This window comes from Staurois parvus, unplaced genomic scaffold, assembly GCF_062004578.1.
Source record: "Staurois parvus isolate SC_StPar_1 unplaced genomic scaffold, SC_StPar_1.0 ptg002991l, whole genome shotgun sequence".
NCBI lineage: Eukaryota > Metazoa > Chordata > Amphibia > Anura > Ranidae > Staurois > Staurois parvus.
The window spans coordinates 9,013-27,999 of record NW_028320787.1 but is presented as its reverse complement, the minus strand read 5'-3'; the positions used below and the strand labels follow the sequence as shown (position 1 = coordinate 27,999).

Below are 18,987 nucleotides of genomic sequence, written 5' to 3'. Positions count from 1 at the left end.
GACTCTGCAGACTTCCCATCCTTCATTGAAGAGGAAGTTAGGGATGAAGCTAAAATTCAGGGAGAAGAGACCAGTGTGCTTGCAACCCCAGAGCCTAAAGAACAGCGAGAGCGTAGGGTTATTCACCCGCCAAAGAGACTAACATATGATACTTTGGGTGAGAGCTCTGAAGAGGTTGTTCTCACCGCAAAAAGGACTCTTGAAGCACCTGATCCTTCCACCGCAGATTTGGTGGTTGAAAATCCTGACTCACCCCCTGACACATCTGGCTGGGCAAGTCCAATTAAGGTGGCTTATAGGCTACTAACTGGTGGGAGGTTCCCCTGCCAAGATTTTCTGAGAAAGTAAATTGTTTGGTTTCCTGTGTGTACTAACTTGTTTTTCTCCGCGTGTATATATCAAGCATGTACCAGGTCAAGGATTGTTACTGCCTTTGGAGGACCAAAGGTTCTTTGGTGGGGGGAGTGTGTAGCAGGAGATATTAATCCTGTCTCATGGCTGTGATCTGCTGACTGGCCTCTCCTGTGTAACCTGACACTTGCCCTGACACAGACAAAGCAGTGAGGGATTTCAGCCCCCCCTTCTCCTCTCAGACTGTAAGAGAGTGAGAGAGCCAATTACAAGAGCCATTAAAGGAGCCAATGACAAGGACTCTGTCAAACAGGAAGTGCAGGTGCAAAGCATTGTGGACGATGGAGTCTTGAACCGCAACGGCCTTATAGGCTAATATGGAGATAGAATTATAAAAGAACTATGAAAGCCATCATGCTTAGGGAGAGGAGAATGAAGGGATCCATCTGGGGGTTTTCTCCTGAGAAGAGGAGACTGCATGTGGCAGCAGAGAGATTGGACCTGGCAAAGAAGTGCTTTTGGGCAGTGCACTGCATGCTTGGTGATCTGCATCAGCCAAGGGAACATCCAAACTGAGAGAAGTGGCTTACAGTACAGAGGCCATCCTGACAGTGTGAAGTGCTCATCCTGAGGTGACCAGAGGAACCTGTCATTTCCAGGACGATCGTTTGGGCCTTTGTCACAGGATCTGGTGAGAGGGATTTCTCCCACTGTCAGCTGACAGGAACACTGCACACATACAGAGACATCATACCTTGCTCATACTCACCAGGCACTGGGTTGTGTAGATGGCCCTGCTGAACAGACACCGTGTTCACTTTGCTATACAAATACTGCCACAGGATTACAATTACACTTTAAGTGTTTAAGGAGTTTAAGTGCACCAACGAAAGTGTCTCGCTGAAGATCCCAACATTTATCCAGTTACAAAGAGACTGAAGTTACTGGTGCCATACGAGCACGCGCATGCGTAGTCAGGCCTCTATATTGCATGGTGTGTGAGGGAATAGCTTTACCTTGGAAAGCAGCTATTAAGCATCAGTTGGGCGCAGTGTTTGCCTATTGGGGTCATGGTGTCGGGGGTTAGAAGGGAGAAGTCTGACACAACAGAGAGTCATTCTTCTGTTCTCCTCCTGCTTGGACATCATAGAGCCGAATCTATGTAGAGGAGGTAATTCCACTTTGAGGGCGCCATTTAAGTGTTTGCCTCTGCTCTTGGGGTTATTCATGGTTGGAATCCCCTGAAAGCAGCCTGAGTGTAAAAGTGAGTTATATTGCTTTCCGTCACAGTATTTGCTGTTCTCTTGATTCTCCTAACGTATACCTGTTGTTAATGTTTATTATTTCCCATAGAGGTCTACAGTAAAGCTGATCTCTGTGTTTTATTATAAAGTGTGTGCTTTTCATTGATTCTTGTACTTACAGTATGGCCAGGGGTGTCAGTTGGGGCTGAGACAGTCCTTGAGGTTGAGAAGCAGAGTGGCGGAGTGAACAAACTTAAGCAGCCCCTACGGGGGTATCGCTACATTGATTTCTCACATTACTTTGCACTTTAATTTGGTTATTCCTATATTTTCACCAGATATATTTTTAGCATATTTTTTGATTTGATGAATTCTATGATTGTGTTTAGGGCTGCACTACATATTTTATGACTTCTTTTATGTGTGGACATTCCTTCCTAGGATACAAAGGTCCATGGCTGGGAATGTTGTGTGGAGGCCTCTGGCATGGCAAGGGTTCGGCCACAGCCGGGGGGCCATGTTCTAGCAGGACAGGAGCGGGGGTAGGGACTTGTGGCCAACCATGAAGCCCCTCTTGGAGTTCTCTTGCAGTACAGAGAGCTCTGGTCACAGAGTGGGTCGTTTTTCTGTAGATACATCTAAGATGTGTATGAGAGGGTCCTCTGGTATGAACCAATGGGCCGCACACCTCCGGCTCCCACACAGAGCGTCCCGCGCTGATCTCTAGGATTAAGCCCTGTATGGGTGAAACGCGTTAGTAGGGCAGTCCTAGGTGGAAGGATACAGTGTCTGCTCTCTGATTGGTAAATCAAGTCACGTCCTTTCCTATGAAGAGTGTGAGAAGGCTCCTGGGTGGTCTCACAGGACCAAGGAGCATGCAGGCAGCTTGACAGCAGTGAGGAGAGGATTGAGGGTCACTGAGGAGAGGATTGTGGGTCAGCGAGGAGTGGGTTGAGGGTCAGCGAGGGGTGAGTTGAGGGTCAGTGAGAGGTGGGTTGAGGGTCAGCGAGGGGTGGATTGAGGGTCAGCGAGGGGTGAATTGAGGGTCGGCGAGGGGTGGATTGAGGGTCGGCGAGGGGTGAATTGAGGGTCGGTGAGGGGTGAATTGAGGGTCAGTTAGGAATAGATTGAGGGTCGGTGAGGAGTGGATTGAGGGTCGGTGAGGAGTGGATTGAGGGTTAGTTAGGAATAGATTGAGGGTCGGTGAGGAGTGGATTGAGGGTCGGTGAGGGGTGGATTGAGGGTTAGTGAGGAGTGGATTGAGGGTCAGTGAGGGGTGGATTGAGGGTCAGTTAGGAATAGATTGAGGGTCGGTGAGGAGTGGATTGAGGGTCGGTGAGGAGTGGATTGAGGGTCAGTGAGGAGTGGATTGAGGGTTAGTGAGAAGTGGATTGAGGGTCAGTGAGGGGTGGATTGAGGGTCAGTTAGGAGTAGATTGAGGGTCAGTTAGGAGTAGATTGAGGGTCAGTTAGGAGTAGATTGAGGTCAGTTAGGAGTAGATTGAGGGTCAGTTAGGAGTAGATTGAGGGTCAGTTAGGAGTAGATTGAGGTCAGTTAGGAGTAGATTGAGGTCAGTTAGGAATAGATCGAGGGTCGGTGAGGGGTGGATTGAGGGTCAGTGAGGGGTGGATTGAGGGTCAGTGAGGGATGGATTGAGGGTTATTGAGGGGTGGATTAAGGGTAAGTGAGGAGTGGATCGAGGGTCGGTGAGGGGTGGAATGAGGGTCGATGAGGAGTAGATTGAGGGTCGGTGAGGGGTGGATTGAGGGTCGGTGAGGTGTGGATTGAGGGCCATTGAAGAGTGGATTGCGGGTCAGTGATGAGTGGATCGAGGGTCAATGAGGGGTGGATTGAGGGTCAGTGAGGGGTGGATTGAGGTTCATTGAAGGGTGGATTGAGGGTCATTGAAGGGTGGATCGAGGGTCATTGAGGGGTGGATCGAGGGTCATTGAGGGGTGGATCGAGGGTCATTGAAGGGTGGATTGAGGGTCATTGAAGGGTGGATTGAGGGTCATTGAAGGGTGGATTGAGGGTCAGTGAGGGGTGGATCGAGGGTCATTGAAGGGTGGATCGAGGGTCATTGAAGGGTGGATTGAGGGTCATTGAAGTGTGGATTGAGGGTCAGTGAGGGGTGGATTGAGGGTCAGTGAGGGGAGGGTCATTGAAGGGTGGATTGAGGGTCATTGAAGGGTGGATTGAGAGTCAGTGAGGGGTGGATTGAGGGTCAGTGAGGGGTGGATCGAGGGTCATTGAGGGGTGGATTGAGGGTCATTGAAGGGTGGATTGAGAGTCAGTGAGGGGTGGATTGAGGTTCAGTGAGGGGTGGATTGAGGGTCATTGAGGGGTGGATTGAGGGTCATTGAAGGGTGGATTGAGGGTCATTGAGGGGTGGATTGAGGGTCATTGAAGGGTGGATTGAGGGTCATTGAAGGGTGGATTGAGGGTCATTGAAGGGTGGATTGAGGGTCATTGAGGGGTGGATTGAGGGTCATTGAAGGGTGGATTGAGGGTCATTGAAGGGTGGATTGAGGGTCATTGAAGGGTGGATTGAGGGTCATTGAGGGGTGGATTGAGGGTCGGTGAGGGGTGAATTGAGGGTCATCTGGTAAGTTGATATTAGAAACCATATTTATGTGTATCTCTTTGTCCCAATTCCTGACAGCAGCCGGTGCTCACTGCAGCCAGCCAATCACATCTGCCTTGTGAAGGCCGCCACCAGGACTGGGGATGAGAAGTGCACAATGATTGGACGGTATGGTGCTGTTTGTAGCTGTTGGCTGATGCTGGAGAAGGCCTGCACTGGATGACCTATCTACCTTGTTCTGGTTATTATGGTCCAGCCCTGAGAGCCCACATACATCAGATATATTCTATGGACGGGATTCCTCGGGAACAATTGTTCTGTCTATGGAGTTTTTCCACCATTTCCTCACTGTGGTGAGATCTTCATCTAGTTCTCCTGTGAAATCTCAGGATCCGTGTTCACATGTTCAGGCTTCATTCACTTGGCCATTGAGGCCCGTACACCGTGATTGGCTGTTTGTTCTATAAGTCGATGGGGACGCAGTGGCTGCAAGGACAACTGTACTGAAATAGAAACCTCAGGGGGCAATTATGGAGCATCTCTATAGGCTCGTTACTGTGCATTGAAGTCTTCTTTCCCATTCAACACACGTGTGTCATACTCCAATCAGCCAGAATCTCCCGACCACCCAACATAACCTGTCCAGGCATGAACTTCACTAGACCTCTGAAGGTACGCAGTGTGGTATCTGGGACCAAGCCACCAGCAGCAGATCCTTTGAGTCCTGTAAGTTTGGAGGCGGGGCCTCCATGGATCAGACTTGTTTTTCCAGCACTTCATACAAATGCTCGATTGGATTGAGATCTGGAGAATTTGGAGGTGAAATCAACACCTTGAACTCGTTGTTGTGTTCCTCAGACCATTCTTGGATCTATCAGACCATTCTTGGATCCATCAGTCCAGGCTACCATCTTCCATTGCTCTGTGGTCCAGGTTTGAGGCTCACAATCCCATTGTAGAAATTGTTGGCTGTGGACACGGGACAGCATAGGCACCCTGACCGGCCTGCGGCTACACAGCCCCCATACACAGCAAACTGTGATGTTCTGCGTGTCCTGATATCTTTTTATCAGAACAAGCATGAACTTTTCTACAAATTTAAGCTCCAGTAGCTCTTCCATTGGATTGAACTACTCAGACCGGCTTCCCTCCCCACCTCCATCAATGAGCCTTCCCTCTCCACCTCCATCACTGAGCCTTCCCTCTCCACCTCCATCAATGAGCCCTCCCTCTCCACCTCCATCAATGAGCCATCCCTCTCCACCTCCATCAATGAGCCTTCCCTCCTCAACTCCATCAATGAGCCTTCCCTCCCCCCCACCTCCATCAGTGAGCCTTCCCTCTCCACCTCCATCTCCTATAATGTCTCCATGGATTGTCTCATATAATGTCTCCATGCATGTCTCTCCTATAATGTCTCCATGGATGTCTCTCCTGTAATGTCTCCATGGATTGTCTCATATAATGTCTCCATGGATGTCTCTCCTATAATGTCTCCATGGATTGTCTCATATAATGTCTCCATGCATGTCTCTCCTATAATGTCTCCATGGATGTCTCTCCTATAATGTCTCCATGGATGTGTCCTATATAATGTCTCCATGGATTGTCTCATATAATGTCTCCATGCATGTCTCTCCTATAATGTCTCCATGGATATCTCTCCTATATAATGTCTCCATGGATGTCTCTCCTATAATGTCTCCATGGATGTCTCTCCTATATTGTCTCCATGGAATGTCTCCTATATAATGTCTCCATGGATGTCTCTGGTATAATGTCTCCATGGATGTCTCTCATATAATGTCTCCATGGATGTCTCTCATATAATGTCTCCATGGATGTCTCTCCTATATTGTCTCCATGGAATGTCTCCTATATAATGTCTCCATGGATGTCTCTGGTATAATGTCTCCATGGATGTCTCTCATATAATGTCTCCATGGATGTCTCTCATATAATGTCTCCATGGATGTCTCTCCTATAATGTCTCCATGGATGTCTCTCCTATATTGTCTCCATGGATGTCTCTCCTATATTGTCTCCATGGATGTCTCTCCTATAATGTCTCCATGGATGTCTCTCCTATAATGTCTCCATGAATGTCTCTCCTATATTGTCTCCATGGATGTCTCTCCTATAATGTCTCCATGGATGTCTCTCCTATATTGTCTCCATGGATGTCTCTCCTATAATGTCTCCATGGATGTCTCTCCTATAATGTCTCCATGGATGTCTCTGATATAATGTCTCCATGGATGTCTCTCCTATATTGTCTCCATGGATGTCTCTCCTATATTGTCTCCATGGATGTCTCTCCTATAATGTCTCCATGGATGTCTCTCCTATGATGTCTACATGGATGTCTCTCCTATAATGTCTCCATGGATGTCTCTCCTATAATGTCTCCATGGATGTCTCTCCTATGATGTCTACATGGATGTCTCTCCTATAATGTCTCCATGGATGTCTCTCCTATAATGTCTCCATAGATGTCTCCTATAATGTCTCCATGGATGTCTCTCCTCTAATGTCTCCATGGATGTCTCTCCTATAATGTCTCCATGGATGTCTCTCCTATATTGTCTCCATGGATGTCTCTCCTATATTGTCTCCATGGATGTCTCTCCTATAATGTCTCCATGGATGTCTCTCCTATGATGTCTACATGGATGTCTCTCCTATAATGTCTCCATGGATGTCTCTCCTATGATGTCTACATGGATGTCTCTCCTATAATGTCTCCATGGATGTCTCTCCTATAATGTCTCCATAGATGTCTCCTATAATGTCTCCATGGATGTCTCTCCTATAATATCTCCATGGATGTCTCTCCTATAATGTCTCCATGGATGTCTCTCATATAATGTCTCCATGGATGTCTCTGGTATAATGTCTCCATGGAATGTCTCCTATATAATGTCTCCATGGATGTCTCTGGTATAATGTCTCCATGGATGTCTCTGGTATAATGTCTCCATGGATGTCTCTCGTATAATGTCTCCATGGATGTCTCTCATATAATGTCTCCATGGATGTCTCTCCTATAATGTCTCCATGGATGTCTCTGGTATAATGTCTCCATGGATGTCTCTGGTATAATGTCTCCATGGATGTCTCTGATATAATGTCTCCATGGATGTCTCCTATAATGTCTCCATGGATGTCTCTCCTATAATGTCTCCATGGATGTCTCCTATAATGTCTCCATGGATGTCTCTCCTATAATGTCCCCATGGATGTCTCTGGTATATTGTCTCCATGAATGTCTCTGGTATAATGTCTCCATGGATGTCTCTGGTATATTGTCTCCATGAATGTCTCTGGTATAATGTCTCCATGGATGTCTCTGGTATTATATCTCCATGGATGTCTCTGATATAATGTCTCCATGGATGTCTCTGATATAATGTCTCCATGGATGTCTCTGGTATAATGTCTCCATGGATGTTTCTGGTATAATGTCTCCATGGATGTCTCTCCTATAATGTCTCCATGGATGTCTCTGGTATAATGTCTCCATGGATGTCTCTGGTATATTGTCTCCATGGATGTCTCTGGTATAATGTCTCCATGGATGTCTCTGGTATAATGTCTCCATGGATGTCTCTGGTATAATGTCTCCATGGATGTCTCTGGTATAATGTCTCCATGGATGTCTCTCCTATAATGTCTCCATGGATGTCTCTGGTATATTGTCTCCATGGATGTCTCTGGTATAATGTCTCCATGGATGTCTCTGATATAATGTCTCCATGGATGTCTCTGGTATATTGTCTCCATGGATGTCTCTGGTATAATGTCTCCATGGATGTCTCTCCTATAACGTCTCCATGGATGTCTCTGGTATATTGTCTCCATGGATGTCTCCTATATAATGTCTCCATGGATGTCTCTGGTATAATGTCTCCATGGATGTCTCTGGTATAATGTCTCCATGGATGTCTCTGGTATAATGTCTCCATGGATGTCTCTGGTATAATGTCTCCATGGATGTCTCTGGTATAATGTCTCCATGGATGTCTCTGGTATAATGTCTCCATGGATGTCTCTCCTATAATGTCTCCATGGATGTCTCTGGTATAATGTCTCCATGGATGTCTCTCCTATAATGTCTCCATGGATGTCTCTGGTATAATGTCTCCATGGATGTCTCTCCTATAATGTCTCCATGGATGTCTCTGGTATAATGTCTCCATGGATGTCTCTCCTATAATGTCTCCATGGATGTCGATCATACAATGCATTCCCTTAGTGCCCTCTGTGAGGCCTGGTCTGTGCCATTGAGATGTTGGGTCTTTGTGTGCTGAAGATGTGGCCGGTTGGAGAAACACTTTCCCTTGTGATGTAAGGAGAGGACTCCTGGTATCCATGTACCTCATGGCTGTAACAGTCATACATGTATAATATTTGTGGTACTCCCTGACCCCTGAGGAAGAATATAAAAAAGATTTGAAACGCGTTGTGTTACCCAGTGATTGGACTTTTATTATTACAAAGACAGTGGTGACATGACATACGTCTGACCTGGTCTGGAATGGGTGACCACGGATATGAACTTCTATATGGACTGGGAGTTTGTCCTGTAGTACCCACCATGGTTTTATTGTTCCCTCTAGTCAGTTTTATATATCTTCATAATAAACCGAAGATATTTTATACTATTTTGTTGCCTTCAAAGTCCCAACAGAAGTTTTTTTCTGCAGACTAATAAGGATTATACAGATGGTGGCAACTTCTGTCCACACCAGAAACTTGTCCTTCATTTTTTCACTTTCTGCTCCAGGGTGACAACTCTGCTCCTCTGCTTCCCCCCAGAATCCCAGAATGTCTCCCCCAACCACCTTATATTATACTTACTGACACCTCCACTGTCCGGAGATCTCTACTGTCCGGCCTTGTCTGAGACTGACCAGATTTTAGCTGGAATTTATGAGGTTTTCTGGTTATGGCCTGGCCTCCCGTAAAAGTGAATGGAGGCCATAATAGGTATGTATAGGTAGAGAATGAAAGGTTTGGTGGTCCAATAAAGATCTCCGTACAGCAGTGTTGTAAGTATGAGATATACTGAAGGTGCTGGGAGGGGGGGGGCACTTACCCTTTAATTCTGTCCCATAATTTAGACCAGGGTTTCTCACCCAGGGTTCCGTGGAACCCTTGGGTTCCTCCAGAGGTTGGTTCCTTGAGCAATGAGCAATTTTTGCCTCTCAGATAAGTTCCCACTGACACCATTAATCTTTTTAGTAATCTGTAAGGGGGTAATTCTTCCCAATGACCAGAAGTGTAAGGAGCATTCATCCTACTGACCATCACACGAATGTATCATGAATTGTAGATAAAGCCATTTTTAGTAGGGGTTCCCTGAGACCGGAAAGTTACATCAAGGGTTCCTCTGTGTTGAAAAGGTTGAGAAAGGCTGATTTAGACATTGGGTAGGTAGTGTGGAGTCTAGACTGCAATCATTCAGGCAGATGTCAGCCATGTGTCCAGCTTGTGGTCCCAATACTGATTGCAGCCTCTGGACACCTTGTATGTTCTAAAGGCCTCATGCACACTGGGGCTCCTGACAGGAGAAAAGCAGCTTCAAAGACGTGCGTCAAGTGCTTGGGCTTTCATTTGGCCAGAATATTAATTTATTTGGGACATTGAAATATAAAACGTGCCTAGCACTTAGGTGTGTTTATACGTGTTTAGGTGGGTCAAGCATGTTTTCAGTCAAAACGCCCCCCTCCTGAATGCACAAGTGATGTTTTTTTCTGCCTCTAAACACCTATGGACCTGTGTAGGCAGACTGCCTGCTAGAACTTAGTGAGTTTCTTCCCCGACTGGGAGGGATGGGGTTAATGCCTTATGCCACAGTTCCCGGGATTTTCTTTGTGGGCTTTCTCGGCTCGACCCAGCGGTCCTGTGTTGTTATAAAAGGGACACGGGTCAGACTCAGAGAGAGTTCTAGGGGCCCCTCTCCAAGTTCCCGCTGGCTGTTGCTTGTCTTGACCTGTCCTGCCCTGAGGGGGACCTGTGGCTAGGAGCTTTCCACATGTAGGGGGATTACTGGGACCTGCAGTCCACCCTTAGGCCACCAATTTTTTTGAGACCACCACTATGAACTTGCCATGTATGGATTCTCAGCAGGAATGCTGGGGCAGCCGCAGCTATAGTTGGGGTAGAGAGGGGAAAGACTTGTTTCTGGAACTATATGCAGAGATTCTTCTTCTAAAGAGGTGTATGACAGCAACCAGCACACATAGTCTACAGCTGGGGCCAGTGAGGCACATTGGGGTATGAAGATGGCACTACTAAAGTCAACCTGGTGCAAACAACAACACGTGGTTACCAAGGGTAACGGAGGTCTAGCAAGCTGCCTGTCCTGAGGCATGTTCCTGTGACAGGTGGAACATCCTCTTACAGCAAGGGTGTTGTTGCCGGAATTACCTCCCCTGGCAGTCTGTCTCCCATAGCAACAGGGGCAGATCAGCACTGCAGAGGTCCTCGGCCTGTGCACTAGGTACCAAAGAGGAAGAGCTATTGTAGAGCACACATGGAGTCAGTGCTAGGTGCTTGGTGTGACTCCATTCTGTTACCAGGAGTAAGGTAGAGGAGATATGTTGGGCAGGTGGAGTGGGCATAGGCTCAACTTGTCCCTCCTAAATGCAACAGTGCCAGTGAAAACGTACATTGACACGGGGAGAGAGAGGGTTCAGTTTACTGTTCCAGTGTACATGGTATATGGCCTTCTCTAATGTTAGAGGTCCACCTTAAGGCTCAGGTGAAAGCAGACTTCACCTCCCCCCATCTATTGATGGATACAGCTCAAGTAAAAGTACCCCATGTGCAGGAGAGTGACCCCAGAACAGGTGCCCAGCATAACTCAGAGGAACCCACCTTGGGGTAGGCCTCCTATTCTTGGTGTACAACGAGGAAGAGAAGCATGGAGGAAGCACCACCCACCTACCTCACACATGGAGACATAGGATAATGTGGAGGGGCATTTAAAGTCATAAAAAAGGTCAATCATCTGTAAAACAGGCATTTAGGAGCTCAAGTGTGCACGAGGCCTTAAATAAAGCGAGACCCCTGGAATGGAAGCCCTGCAGGCAGAAGGGCTACACAAAAACGTACAAAATGTGACAGATGTGCGTCATGATTGGAAGAGCTTTATTCTGTATTATTCTTACAAGTTTATTCATTCTCTGGATTTCTTCCTTACATAATGTGATTGGACATTATCATGATCCTGTTATAAACCCTGTGCTGTGACTATTACCCAGATGCCCAGGGAAGAACGACTTCCCCTCCTCCGTGCTTGTACAAACGAAGATGTCTGTTTTTTTCTGAGACGTACCAGTTTTTGAATACGACTCTAAGCCTGGCCTCAGGTTCTGTGCCGTAATAAAAGGATAACTCGTGGTCATCATTGGATTTCAACTGCCTGATTTCTAAAGTGTCAGAATTATCAATGTAGATCAGGTCGTCTTTTCCATCCATGGCAAAGTTATTTATCATTTTTGTGCCGGTGGCACCTATGAGGTTATACACATCTTTTCCTTCTCCTCCGTGAAGAACGTCGTATCCTCGCATTGGTTGGAGAAGATCGTTGCCTCCTGCACCATAGAGGTAATTGTTGTCATTGTCTCCTATAAGAATGTCATTATAGCTGGAGCCCAGTATATTCTCCATGCCAAAGTAGAGGTCTCCTTCAGCGTCTGCACCTGAGCCCAACCCAAGATGCAAACTGACAAACACACCGGATTCACTGCTGATGTTCCCTAAGAACAATAAGGTATCTGATCCCGTTCCTCCATACACTGTATCAGCTCCTGGACCTGGATAGAAAAGGTCATTCCCTGCTTCACCCAGGATGAGGTCATCTCCTTCACCACCATGGATCTGGTCATCTCCAGGTCCACCTGAAAGGTAGTCTTTCCCCCCCGACCCTTGAAGGACATCACTCCCATCTTCACCATAGAGTACATCTGTATTTTTACCCCCTAGAATTGTGTTATTCAAAGCATTGCCATCAATGAAGTTTCTTTCCTGGAGAGATCCGTACACCGTTGTCAAGGAATGAAGAATTCCTGCTGAGAGATTGAGATGCAACTCTTCATTGAGAAGCCTGTAGTCTGTAAATAAAGGCTGAATCTCAAATTTCTCCTCTGAAAAGGTGAACCACACATCATTGGTCTGCACTATCAAATGTCTGTAATTTTCACTTATGCCAAAGTGAAGAAGGTGACATTCCCATTTGGCAACTGACGGGGCAGTTATCACCATGTGCTTAATGGCTGGAACAGTAGTGTCTTGTATTACATACTGGATGTCTTTAAAGTTGACGTCAAGAACAAGATAATCCACTCTCTGGTCAGTTGCGTAATTGTTGATCTCATAAATGCCTTTGTAATTTTGTCTTAGTTGGTAGGTGTCTCTGCCATTGTCTCCACTCATTGATGCTCCATTTGTCCCTGGGTCAATGTAGTTGTCTTTATCATTCCCAGATATAGCAATGTATCTAGGAGGCCCAATTATCTTGGTCGCCCCTTCATATATGCCAGAACTGGTGACTAGAACGTCCATAGGTAATGTATCTCTGGAGTTATCTACGGCATATATAACGGGTTGGGTTCCACTGGGAATGCTGAAGACTACTCCATCCTCTGTCCGCATCTGTAAATGTCTGGATCGTTCTGATACGAACCAATTCTCTAACAGAATTTTACAATTTTCACTACTAATCTCAAGACTAGAAGATGCAATTCTTAAGGTACACCTTTGTACATAATGTTGGGGGGTTTGGAATCTCAGTTTGCTGTATTTCTCCTTAATATAAAGAACATCCATCTGCCCATCCTCTGCATAATTATTAATGTAGATGGGATCTGGGCCACACCCAATGATATACGTATCACTGCCCTCTCCTCCAATTAAATGGCCTCCACCTTGTCCTTTCTGAATGAAGTTTGCTCTACTGTTTCCTTGAATGAAATCAAAGTATAAGGAGCCAATCACAGTCATTATATGCTCATTTCCTGGAAAGGAATTTAGGTTCATATTTACTCCTTCTTTGGAGTCACTATAGTCTATCATCAGTAGGATGATTTCTGGCTCTGCCGTTGTATTGGAAACCTGAAACACTACAAAATCTTTGGTTTTGAATATGATGTGCTGCCATTGCCATCCTCTCTTCCAATCCTTGATGATGACACAGCCCTTCCCATTGGAGTCCCATATCTTCAGAGAATATGGGGGCAATAAAGTCACTTTTAGACTGGCAAGCTCTATAGGCAGCTCCACTATGTCCATCTGGTCATCATTGGCATAATTATCAATGGTATCACAGCTCCCCTTTTCTTGTATAATGTACATGTCTTTTCCTTCTCGACCAGCAATAGTATTTACACCACCTCGCCCCTGAATCACGTTATTCAGCTGGTTCCCATTTATGACTTCACCAAAGTCTGTCCCGATGACAGTAACTACTGTCTTCCAATCCGAGCTTTGCAGGTCAATGTTCCTGGAAGAATCTTGACTTGAAAAATCCAAAGTCACGGCCTGTAAATCAACGTTTCCACTCAGCTGGACTTGTCCAACATCAAATAAAATCCCATCTGAACTTTTAAAGCTCATATGTTGGTATTCGTCTCCAAGAAACCATTTTTTAATCCATACTTCATGAAGATTGTTGTAGAAAAGCTTGAGATCGTTGTCTATTTTTCTGGCACTTATTAGCTGAAATGTAATGTTGAAAACTAAAAAGTCCATCATTTTGTCGGTTGCTTGATTACAAATCTCAGTTTTTCCTCCATCAAGGGGAATGTAGTAAACGTCTTGACCATTCCCACCATGGACAAAGCTCATCTGTGGCCCTAAAAAGAATATATCATTGCCATCTCTCCCATAAAGCTCATAGTGATATTTATCAAGAGTGTAAGAAAGGCCTTCAATGACATTTTGTTGCACAGCAAAGAAGCGGTTGGGTTTGGCATTGCCTATGTAGGTGCCATATAATGATTTGTCATCTAGAGTCATAGAGGAAATGACCTCCTCTTTTTTTAGAGGAATGAGCCAAAAAGCGGTTGCAGTTTTCTGTTGCATTTCAATTTTTACAGCTTCCCCGATTCCCAAAACTAGATCATCAGTTTCACAATCATTCTCAAACGGGATCTCCTTTTCAGTTCTTTTTGAAGTAACCGGATCCGTCAGGGTGACAATCACTGAATTGTGGTCGGTGAGCTCAACTCTTAGGTTTCCACCATAGGCTGACTCTTCCCCTTGGGTAAAGTCTATCCTTTTGTGGCATACACCCCCATCCTTTTCATCAAAGATCTTGAAGTAGTTTTCAGCATTTTGCAGCTTGTGCACAGTGTCCATGCTCTTCCTATTCTCCTCTTCTAAGCTGTGAACGTTAGCAATCCATCCAAATACATTTACTTGTTTCAGTACGTCCAGAAAACCGTTGGCTACGTCTCTTATGGCTAGACCAACCCCTTTGATAACAGCCACAAATTTGTCCCATCTACTGGCATCTGGAGGTAAAGCATTAAGCTCGTGCCTAATCTCATTGTAGAGCGGATCAATAGCGAGACGTATTATAGTTAAAGCTACGGTTACTGGAAGCATTTCCGGACCAGCCAAGGTTGAGATAAATATAGTTTCATCAAGCATGGCATCCACTATTCCTATTGGACTGTCTTCCTTCAGATCCTCATATATATTAAAGACAGTAAAAGCTGCTGAGAGGACGGGGACTTCCCTAGCAGCACTGCTAAGTTTAGACATACCACTTGTGAACTCTGCGGCTGCAGATTCCTCTAGACTTGTAGAGATCTTGGCTATTGATTTTTGAGCAACGTTGCCAACAAAATCATTGACTGCTGCATTAAGACCGACCAGTTCAGTTACTCCATGCACACCCTGCGCTAACATGACACCTCCTTCCCATTTCCGTCCCTCAGCAAACATCTGGTTTACGGCTTGAAAACCCATCAAAGTCCCATAGATTCCCAAGCCGTGGTTGATTTTACTGGAAACCGAATGGCTTTCCCCAAAATATGAATTGAGTACATCTTCTGATTTGAAAGTGTCCTCCATGCCAGGTAATAAAATCTCCTTGGTTTCTGAAGGGTTTTCTTTATTCTGCAAAACTATCTTCACACCATCTTCATATCTCTCAACCGACTTAATTTTCTGGTATCTGGACAGGTCCTCTGGTGTCTGTTCTCGAATTTTGTTGGTTAGTTTATCCACGAATAGTTTCCCGTCTTCCATCATCTTCAAGCGGAACTCTGTCTCAAGAGAATCTTCTCTGCCTTGCTTTTCGATGGTTAGAAGATCCTTTCTTGTATCTTCGGATAAAGGCTGTTGCCTTGGTTGTCTCTCAACGTTTATGTTGTCTAATTCTTGAATCTCACCCCCCATTTTTGTTTTCACATCAGCTAATGTCATTTCTATTGGTCGTCTGTTATTATCGGGATTGCTCTTAGAGTATTGTCCATTTTTCGTAGTTGTCCATTCTTTCATCACAGACAGAGTTTGCTCTCTAACTTGCTTTTCCATGTTCACTGTTTTCTTCCCACGTTTATATTCCCCCAATGTCTCATAGTCTAGTCCTATAGCAGCGTGGTTTCCTGACCAAGTCTTCCCTGTTAGCATCGGGTTGTGCTTAACAAACTGGTCCCATGTTGGGTGAAGATCCCAGAGTTGGCGATTAGTGATAAACATATCCGGGTTTCTGACCGCCTCAGATACATGGGTGGCCAGAACAGCCATTCCATCATAGAGGTTAGTCCTCCCAATTTCACTCTCTTGGCCACTGATATATTGTTTCGCCATGTTCACAAAACTTTCTGTGTGTAACATTTTTTTCATATCTTCATAGGTGACATGACCATCGTTAATATGTTCTATGACTTCTGCTAAGTCATTTTGGTTTGTTGTCCCATACAGGTTCACATAAAAGTCATTTAAATTTATACTATAGATGTAACTTTTAAAACGGAAATACTTTTTCTGCCCAATCATTTCACTTTCTATTCTGTTAAAAATTTCCAGAATATTCTGGTTTTTTTTTTGTCTTTCTGTTAGTTCAAGCCATTTGTCTTTGAGAATAATATTGTTGTCCACTTCTATGCCATATATCCGTAACGCATCTCCATTTTCTAGTAGCAGTTCTCTTCTTCTGGAAGTTGACCTTTCTACGAGATACTTTATATTTTTTAACAAATCATCCAGGCTGTTTATGGTTTGAACCCTAAAATTTTCTTCAATCGCAGACGCCGTATGCACTGTTAGAAGTTCTGTATTCAGAGATTGAGTATCAGTGTTTGTAAAACGTTCTGTTATGGTGTCTTTGATAAACTGGTCGATGTTCTTATCTGGAATATGATATATCCTATTTTCCTCGGTATAATACAGAGGATCATTTGGAAATTTTCTTGGAGCAAGCGGGTCATACTCCACATCAAGGTTCACGTTCTTCTGCCACTCCGGGCTTCTTCCTGTTGTATCGCACACTTCTCTCAGATTGTTGTCTTTGTCGAGGTAGAATTTGCGCTTGTGTGCTGGGTTGTATCTGCTCTCCAACGCTGGATCATCTGGGTCAATGGTCACTTTTCTTCCATCCTTTCCTACAATGACCTCAACTGTACGAACTGAAACCGAACCAACAAGGATTTGTTTGTCTTTCAGCCCTATCAAGATTTTTTTTACAAAGCCTTCCCCTTTATCCCCAGCTCCCACCATACAGGAAACAACACTTATTTCCTCAATGCTGCCTTGTTTTGAGGACCAGTGTAGAGGAGATGCTGGTCCCTGAAGTTTAATGAGGACTTCTGCCAGCTGATCGGCCGTTTTCCAACCCACAGTCAGCTGTCCTCCACTTTCTCTTCCATGTCCCACCACAGTAAATTTAGTGTTCTCAGTTATCTCAATAGTGTTGGTTCCTTTGGGTTTCACTACTTTGAACCCTCCAGATTGCTCATCCCATTCTAGAAGAGTTTTTGGACGGTTTCCGTGTGTTAACTTATTGTACAAGGAATCGGCAGCATTTTGGACGGTGTCTTCTTTCTCAAGTTGGATAATAATTTCACGGTCGAAATCATCAAGCTGGGGGATTTCTGTAAAATCGAGGTCATCATTTCTGTTCGAGGAGCTGGCAGCTACCTGTGAAGAACACACATGAGATGAGACTTCTAAAAGACTGCACAATGCCCATTAATGGGGTCTATCATATGATAAAAATCTTATGCAGCACCCTCCTAGGTGGCTAGGAGGGCCAGGAGTTCACATTGTTAGACAGAGGCTGAGTAGCAGCCCAGAGAGTAATAGTCAGAGAGTCAAATTCAGGTCAGGGCTGAGAGGCTCTGCAGACCAGCTCTCTGAGACTTCCCCCTGCACAAGAACTTTGGAGAAAGTTCTAGAAGCAGTGGGCAGAGGTAAGGGGTGGCTGGTCTGCACTCTCAAGGGATCCTGGCCAATCCTCAACAGGAGGCTTGGCAAGGGGCCAGGACAGCCTAAGAGTGTTTGAGCCTGCTCAGTAACAGGGAGAGTTCAGGTGGAAGATGGAGGAGTGAGGCTGGAGAGCAGGAACCTTGGAGGAGGCCCAGATGGGAAGGAGATCACCTCTAGGCAGGGAAACTTGGAGGGAGGAAACCTTGGGACTTCATCGGCCCCCAGAGCCAGGACCACTGACTCATCTGCTAATATGAGAAGGACTGAGTGAGTAGACCTGCACCCCCTGGGCCAGTAAGGGGAAGGAGCACTCTGATGGACAACCGGATTAGCTTTCTGTCTGGGATTTTCTAACCTTTAAAGTGACAGGTACTGGATCCCCTGCCCAGGGATTCACCCAATCCAACTGGATAAAGGAGTATGTGGGGTCTGGGGGGTCACACCAGGAGACGCTGGTTAGCTCTCCAAGAAGAGAGTTTTTGCTGTAGAGAATTGTACATAGTTCAGGACATTGTCCTCCATTGCCATTCCTTGGGCATCCTATACACCCCCCACCCCATCCAAGTTACAATCCCCTAATAAAACCCCCCCAAAACAAAGCTCATGGACTGGTTACTGTCTCCTGGATGCAAGTCTGAATGGAAAATGCGTGTTGCCTGGCTGTGCAGGATTATAGGGGGACCCAAAACTTCAGCAACTCTTAAGGGGGTAGTGGTACCTGTGAGGGCTCGTAATTCCAGGATGTCCCTATGGTAACCTGCATGGCCGTTGCCCCTGGCAATGATTCATGGAAAGTGTCTGCAGCAGTGGAAGCGTCAAGGAGCTTGGCGGGAAAAGTGGAGTGTGCTGTACTGCCGGGAGTGGGATTGCTGCTGTGAATTAAAGGACTGTCGCTATTGTTGTTGCCCATAGCAACCATGCTGGGAGTTATCCAAAAGTCTCACCGCTTCTCCACAGGCGGCTCCTACAAGAGACCGTGTTCATTATTCATCTGCTAATGCCAGGAAAATGAGCATTACTGTCGCCATTGCCGTTGTCCGGAGCAACCAGAAAAGCTCCTGAAGTTCCAAAAGTCTTCCGTTGCTCCACAGGTGGCCTCTATAAAAGACTCTGCTCAATATGGACCCCCTACTGTCAGGGACGTGCCTGCTGTTACTGTCCTCCTGCGTGCCGTCGTCCGGAGCAACCAGAACAGATTACCAGTCTGCACAAGTCCCTTGGCTGCTCAATAGGTGGCTCCTATAGGACACTATGTATGTCCTTTGATAAAGTCAGGTGACGCAACACGTGTCGGGGCCGGGTGTTCCGGAATGAGGCATCCACCTTACATCCCCCACCGGTAGTGAAGTATCGCTGGTGAGCAGC

At 45.7% G+C, this 18,987-nt stretch overlaps 1 protein-coding gene across 1 annotated transcript; it reads right to left on the bottom strand.

The window, feature by feature from the left end:
* Positions 1-11,317: 11,317 nt before the first annotated feature.
* LOC149428745 (uncharacterized) lies at positions 11,318-18,650 on the bottom strand. The gene is made up of 2 exons (XM_089667054.1): positions 18,642-18,650; positions 11,318-17,334 (listed from the first exon to the last, which is right to left on the bottom strand). Exons 1-2 carry the CDS (start codon positions 18,648-18,650, stop codon positions 11,440-11,442), a joined length of 5,904 nt encoding a protein of 1,967 aa, XP_089523180.1. The 3' UTR covers positions 11,318-11,439.
* Positions 18,651-18,987: the final 337 nt, after the last annotated feature.